The 7,499-nt window shown below is 56.0% G+C and overlaps 1 protein-coding gene across 1 annotated transcript; it reads left to right on the top strand.

Moving 5' to 3' along the window:
- Window positions 1-1,543: 1,543 nt before the first annotated feature.
- On the top strand, window positions 1,544-7,371 carry LOC121852786 (fibroblast growth factor receptor 3-like; the record flags this gene model as incomplete). The annotated part of the gene is made up of 5 exons (XM_042346683.1): window positions 1,544-1,682; window positions 3,964-4,166; window positions 5,117-5,240; window positions 5,562-5,779; window positions 7,137-7,371. Coding segments are annotated over exons 1-5 (919 nt in total), but the record flags the coding sequence as incomplete, so codon positions are not given.
- Window positions 7,372-7,499: the final 128 nt, after the last annotated feature.

Genomic DNA, 7,499 nt, shown 5'->3' with positions numbered 1-7,499 from the left:
GGGCCGGGTGGCCGCGCCTCCACCCCCAGCACCACCCAACCCGTCAGCTGCTGCCCCGTGCTGCTGCTGCTGCCCCGTGCTGCTGCTGCTGCCCCGTGAGTTGCCTCTCCTCCCCCGGCAGTCTGTGCAGACTGTGCGTGTGTCTGTGTACAGCTGGGGGGAGCGGCGGTGCAGCGGTTAGCGCTACGCCGCGCTACGAACCCGGCGACACGGGTTCGATTCCCGCTCACGGCCAACACCGGTGACGATTATCTGAACCGGTCCCGGGCCTCCCCTAAGTCGACTCAGCCTCAAAATGAGTACCTGGTGTAGCGGCGGTATGGAGTAAACATCGCTAGCACTGGGGGAGAGACCAAGGCGGTCGGGCGTGGTGCTGGCCACCCACCCCCTCGTGTGCTGTGCCGGCCTTCATAGGTGCTGCTACTTGCTACTAACAGCACTTGCCCCTACAGCGCTGCTAGAGGCTACCTGGGGTAGCTTTGTCTGTGCGTGGTGTGTGTAGTACATAGACACTGCTGCTGCTACTCGCTACTAACAGCACTTGCCCCTACAGCCCTGCTAGAGGCTACCTGGGGTAGCTTTGTCTGTGCGTGGTGTGTGTAGTACATAGACACTGCTGCTACTTGCTGCTAACAGCACTTGCCCCTACAGCGCTGCTAGAGGCTACCTGGGGTAGCTTTGTCTGTGCCTGGTGTGTGTAGTACATAGACACTGCTGCTGTTACTTGCTACTAACAGCATTTGCCCCTACAGCCCTGTTAGAAGCTACCTGGGGTAGCTTTGTCTGTGTGTGGTGTGTGTAGTTTTAGACTGATTTCAGGGTGCTGATTCCAAATCTGATCTCAGATTTGCTCTATCACATCTCATTTTTATGCTATCGGCATACCCCATTTTCATTGATTTTACCAGACATTAACTCTGTCACTTATGATTGCAAGTTGTTGCGAGTCAGTGACTGCTTTAGTGTTAAAATATGGTGCTGTATGTTTAGGATAGTGTGTTTACAATATCATTTTATGTAGATATCCACATTTATTTAATATTTTTTTCCGCAGTTTTTATTGAAAATGCAATATTTGATATCTCAAAAACCTGATGTGATAGACAAAAACTGATGCTGGGTTAATCATTCATTGGGGTCCTTCTCTCTGGCTGGGTTAATCATTCATTGGGGTCTTTCTCTCTGGCTGGGTTAATCATTCATTGGGGTCCTTCTCTCTGGCTGGGTTAATCATTCATTGTGGTCCTTCTCTCTGGCTGGGTTAATCATTCATAGGGGTCCTTTTCTCTGGCTGGGTTAATCATTCATTGGGGTCCTTCTCTCTGGCTGGGGTTAGACTGCAGCAGCAGCAATAGCAGTTGGTGTAGCATCCATGTTCTTACACAACACTCCACTCGCTCCGAAACACTCCACTCACCCTTCCACACGCCACTCCACTCTCTCTCACCGCCTCTCTCTCACCGCCTCGTCTCTCTCGCGGGAAAAGAGTGTCGGTGAATCGAACCGATTCCCCCGCCGCCACGATCCACACCCCACCAGCACCATGACCTCCATGGGAGTCGTCTCCGCGCTCCTGCACAGCGGCAGCAGCGGCAGCAGCAGCGGCAGGCATCTGGGGTCCCTCCTCGCCGTCTGCATCGCCGCCACCGCCGCCGTCTTAGCGGTGGTGGCCGCTCACGAAGGTAACGAGACGGGGGGGGAGCTCAAGCATCGCTCTCTCCCCTCTCTCCCGTCGCTTCAACTCGTGAGGACCGCGCGCGTGGCCGTGACGCCCATCGTGATGGTGACGGAGCACGTGGCGAGAGAGAGAGGGGAGAGAGACACCGCCAACTTCTGTATATACACAGCAGCAGCAGCAGGCATCGTCAGGGTCGGGATCGAACCCACGACCTCCTGTAGACCAGGCGAGGTAGTTGACATCTCATAGCCACCGTGATGATGACGAGAGAGACACCTCCAACTTCTGTATATACCAGCAGCAGCAGCAGGCATCGTCAGGGTCGGGATCGAACCCACCACCTCCTGTAGACCAGGCGAGGTAGTCGACATCTCATAGCCACCGTGATGATGATGAGAGAGAGACGCAGACTCCAAATATACAGCAGCAGGCATCGTCAGGGTCGGGATCGAACCCACACCTCCTGTAGACCAGGCGAGGTAGTTAACATCTCATAGCCACCGTGATGATGATGATGAGAGAGACGCAGACTCCAAATATACAGCAGCAGGCATCGTCAGGGTCGGGATCGAACCCACGACCTCCTGTATACCAGGCGAGGTAGTTAACATCTCATAGCCACCGTGATGATGAGAGAGACGCAGACTCCAAGTACAATAGACTTGGGTGCGGCTATGAGCGAAAACTTGGAAATAGTTTGAAGGTATTTGAAGTCGTTGATTGTGTTTCAGCTTTAGTGTTTTAGGTGGTCACTGTGAGTGATGCTTGAAGGATCGTGTCTTGACCATGTGGAGAAGCACTCGTGAACTGGGGAACTAGTGTGTGTGCACGTGTGTACGTGTGTGTACATGTGTTCACGTGTGTACGTGTGTGTGTGTTCACGTGTGTGTACGTGTGTGTTCACGTGTGTGTGAGTTGTGTGTGTACGTGTGTGAGTGTACGTGAGTGTGTGTACGTGAGTGTGTGTACGTGAGTGTACGTGTGTGAGTGTACGTGAGTATGTGTACGTGTGTGTGTACATATGTGTGTGTACGTGTGTGTGTACATGTGTGTGTTCACGTGTGTTCACGTGTGTGTACGTGTGTGTGTTCACGTGAGTGTGTTCACGTGTATGTGTGTACGTGAGTGTTTACGTGTGTGTGTTCACGTGTGTAAACATCGCCACTGGGGAGACAAAGGCGGTCGGGTGTGGTGCTGGCCACCCACCCCCTCGTGTGCCGTTTCGGCCTTCATAGGTGCTCGCTAACAGCACTTGCCCCTACAGTCTGTTAAGGCTACACGGGGGATCTTTGTCTGTGTGTGTTCACGTGTGTGTGTACATGTGTGTGTACGTGTGTGTTCACGTGTGTGTACATGTGTGTGTACGTGTGTGTGTGTTCACGTGTGTTCACGTGTATGTGTACGTGTGTGTTCACGTGTGTACGTGTGTTCACGTGTGTACGTGTGTTCACGCGTGTACATGTGTGGGTGTTCATGTGTGTGTGTTCACGTGTGTGTGTACATGTGTGGGTGTTCATGTGTGTGTGTTCACGTGTGTGTGTACATGTGTGGGTGTTCATGTGTGTGTGTTCACGTGTGTACGTGTGTGTGTTCACGTGTGTACGTGTGTGTTCACGTGTGTACGTGTGTACGCGTGTGTGTACGTGTGTGTGTGTTCACGTGTGTGTGAGTGTACGGGTGTGTGAGTGTACGTGTGTGTTCACGTGTGTGTGTGTATACGTGTGTGTGCACGTGAGTGTACGTGCGTGAGTGTACGTGTGTTTTGTGTATACGTGTGTGCACGTGTGTGTGCGTGTGTGCGCGTGTGTGAGTGTACGTGTGTGAGTGTACGTGTGTGTGTTCACGTGTCTGTACGTGTGTGAGTGTACGTGTTCACGTGTGTGTATGTGTGTGTGTACGTGTGTGTGTACGTGTGTGTTCATGTGTGTGAGTGGCGGTGTGAGTGGCGGTGTGAGTGGCGGTGTGAGTGGCGGTGTGAGTGGCGGTGTGAGTGGTGAGTGACGGTGTGAGTGGTGAGTGATGGTGAGTGAGTGGCGAGTGGTGAGTGAGTGGTGAGTGAGTGGCGAGTGGTGAGAGAGTGGTGAGTGAGTGGTGAGTGGCGGTGTGAGTGGTGAGTGGCGGTGTGAGTGGTGAGTGGCGGTGTGAGTGGTGAGTGAGTGGTGAGTGGCGGTGTGAGTGGTGAGTGGTGGTGTGAGTGGTGAGTGAGTGGTGTGAGTGGTGAGTGATGAGTGAGTGGTGAGTGAGTGGTGAGTGACGTATCTCTCCACCTGCCCCCGCCCCCCAAGTCTCCACGACCACGGGGTCTGGTGGCCCCCCCCGCTGGAGCCGCATGTCCGGCTCGCTGTCCAAGCCGCTGTGGGTCGTGCCCAGCGGCAGCAGCGTCAAGCTGCGCTGCCTCGCAACCGGAGTGCCCACGCCCTCCGTGGCGTGGCACCACGACGGAGGGCGCCTCCACGGCGGGGAGGAGCGGCGCCTCGGGGCCTTTCGGGTGAGCAGGGCCGGGTGAGCGGGCTGGGTGAGCGGGCTGGGTGAGCGGGCTGGGTGAGCGGGGCCGGGTGAGCGGGGCCGGGTGAGCGGGGCAGGGTGAGCGGGGCTGGGTGAGCGGGCTGGGTGAGCGGGGCCGAGGTGAGCGGGGCCGGGTGAGCAGGTTGGGTGAGCGGGTCGGGTGAGCGGGTTGGGTGAGCGGGTCGGGTGAGCGGGTTGGGCTTCACATTCATATTTAGGTTATTTTGGTAAAGTCACTGTGTAGGTAAAAAATTTAAATTAATAAAAGTAAAATAAAAATGAAATAAAAATCACGACGTTTCGGAGGCAACAAAAGCTTCCGAAACGTCGTGATTTTTATTTATTTTATTTTACTTTAATTAATTAAATTTTTTTACCTACACAGTGACTTTACAGAAAAAACCTAAGAATATGAATCCTTGCAGTCACGAAAGCTTCAAATCTAGAATTATGGGCTTCACATCTTGACACAAACTTTTGGCGTCGTCTGGTCCAACACCAGGGTGAGACTGGGCTCTAAGAAAAGCTGTCTCGGGTGTGGACCAATCAACTTCAAGGACAGTGCATATCATCATCAGAGCTGTTTCTTTTTGTTTGCATTTTGACTGCTTGTGTTGTGTATTATTGCAAACATGATGCCTTGTATAAAGGTGTCAGTTTTTGTACCAGTTGAAAGGGTAAAAACCTATTACTTTATTTTGCCACTGGCAAAGGAGATGTCTCATAGTACAAACTGTTTGATGGCCGGGTGAAAGGGTGGACGGCCTCTTGTTATACTTGTCACGCCGTCCAGGAAGCAGCCACGAGCTGCTCGATATGTTCCTGGGAGTGGCATTGTCTGGTCCGACACTTTGGTGTGGACCAATCAGTGTGCAAGACAATGGCGATGTGTGTGTGTATAATGTTGTTGTTGTGCTGCTGCTGCTGTTGAAGCTGAGGATCAAGGACTGGACGCTGGTGCTGGACAGCGTGGTGCCCTCTGACGCGGGCAACTACAGCTGTGTGGTCAGCAACCAGCACGGCTCCATCCAGCACTCGTACCAGCTCGTCGTCATCGGTGGTGACCCCCCCCCCTCCACTCTCCCCCCTCCCCCCTCCACTCTCTTCCCCCTCCCTCTCCCCTCCCTTTCCCCCTCCCCCCTCCCTCTCCCCCTCCCTCTCACCCCTCCATCTCCCCCCTTCCCTTTTTTTCTCTTTTTTTTACGATTAGTGGAAACAAGAAGATGCTCGGTGTAGTCGACACTTTGCTTCGTTCATCATTTCGTAATTTTTTTCCTCCCCTCCCTCTCCTCTCCCCCCTCTCCTCCCTCCCTCTCCCCTCCCCCCTCCCCTCCCCCCTCCCCTCCCCCCACCCCCTCCCGCCCCTCCCGGCGTGCAGAGCGTGGCCAGCCCCAGCGGCCGTCGCTGCAGGACGGCCTCCCGGCGAACGTGACGGCGGCGGAGGGGAGCGACGTGGAGCTCCGCTGCGTCGTCCTGCAGAGCGCTGGCGGCAGCAGTCAGCAGCAGCTGCACCACCACGTGCAGTGGCTCAAGCACGTGGAGGTGAATGGCAGCCTCGAAGCACCCAATGGCTCACCCTACGTGCACGTCCTCACGGTGAGCGGGCGAGGCACGGGGGCACCCACCCACTCACTCACCCACCTACTCACCCACCAACTCACCCACCCACCCCACTCACCCACTAACTCACTCACTCACTCACTGACACACTTACACACTCACTCACTCACCCACCCACCACCACCCACTAACTCACCCACCACTCACCCACTCACTCACCCACCCACCCACCCACTAACTCACCCACCCACTCACCCACCGACTCACTCAATCACTCACTCACCCACTCACCCACCCACCCACACACTCACCAACTCACCCACTCACCCACTCACTTACCCACTAACTCACTCACCCACCCACTCACCTACCCACCCACCTACTCACCCACCCACCCAGTCACCCACCCACCTACCTACTCACCCACTCATTCACCCACCCAGTCACCCACCCACCCACTCATTCACCACCCACTCACCCACCCACCCACTCACCCACCCACCTACTCAGCCACTCACCCACTCACTCACCCAGTCACCCACCCACCCACTAACTCACCCACTCACCCACCCACCCAGTCACCCACCACTCACCCACCCACCCACTCACCCACCCACCCACCAACCTACCTACTCACCCACTCATTCACCCACCCAGTCACCCACCCACCCACCCAGTCACCCACCCACCTACTCACCCACCCACTCATTCACCCACCCAGTCAGTCACCCACCCACCCAGTCACCCACCCACCCACTAACTCACCCACTCACCCACCCACCCGTCACCCAGTCACCCACTCACCCACTCACTCTCCCACTCACTCACCCACCCACCCACTCACCTACTCACCCACCCACCCACCTACCTACTCACCCACTCATTCACCCACCCAGTCACCCACCCACCCACTTAATCACCCACCCACCCACTCACCCACCCACCTACTCACTCACCCACCCACCCAGTCACCCACCCACCTACTCACCCACCCACCCACCCACTCATTCACCCACCCAGTCAGTCACCCACCCACCCACTCACCCACTCATTCACCCACCCACCCACCTACTAACTCACCCACCCAGTCACCAACCTACCCACCTACTCACCTACTCATTCACTTACCCACTAACCCACCCACCCACTCATTCACCCACCCACTCACCCACCCAAACTCAGCGGAGGCTGACGTCACCCTCTAAACAACAGGACCCAGAAGCCACCGCTTCGCCGGGTACTTACTGCTGGTACCTAATAAATAAATAAATAACGTTGAAACTTGTTCACGTGACACTGAATCTTACTCGTTGGCCATGTCGGGTGGTGGCGAGTTCGACGACACAACGCTTACATGCGACGCTCCAACCCAAATCACCCCTACCCCGCACAGCAGCCTGCGTCGTGGGTATACAAACAAGATGCTGATTCGCTCGCTCTCTCCGCGCCGCCCGCCGTGTCGCCTCAAGACGGTGGCGTGGAGGTGACGGACGTGGAGACGGACGTGCTGTACCTGCGCAACGTCAGCACGGACGACTCGGGCCGCTACACCTGCCTGGCGGGCAACGCCGCGGGATTCGCTCACCGCTCTGCATGGCTCCTCGTCGTGCCGCAAGAGACGCCGGCTGGTAAGATGTCGACTGCCTCGCCTGCTCTGCAGGAGGTCGTGGGTTCGATCCCGATCCTGACAATGCCTGCTGCTGCTGTATATTTGGAGTTTGCGTCTCTCTCTCTCATCATCATCACGGTGGCTGAG

The sequence above is a fragment of the Callorhinchus milii genome, unplaced genomic scaffold (genome assembly GCF_018977255.1).
Source record: "Callorhinchus milii isolate IMCB2004 unplaced genomic scaffold, IMCB_Cmil_1.0 Scaffold1314, whole genome shotgun sequence".
Taxonomy (NCBI): Eukaryota; Metazoa; Chordata; class Chondrichthyes; order Chimaeriformes; family Callorhinchidae; genus Callorhinchus; species Callorhinchus milii.
The sequence above is the reverse complement of the archived record's forward strand: the minus strand, read 5'-3'. Positions and strand labels throughout refer to the sequence as shown.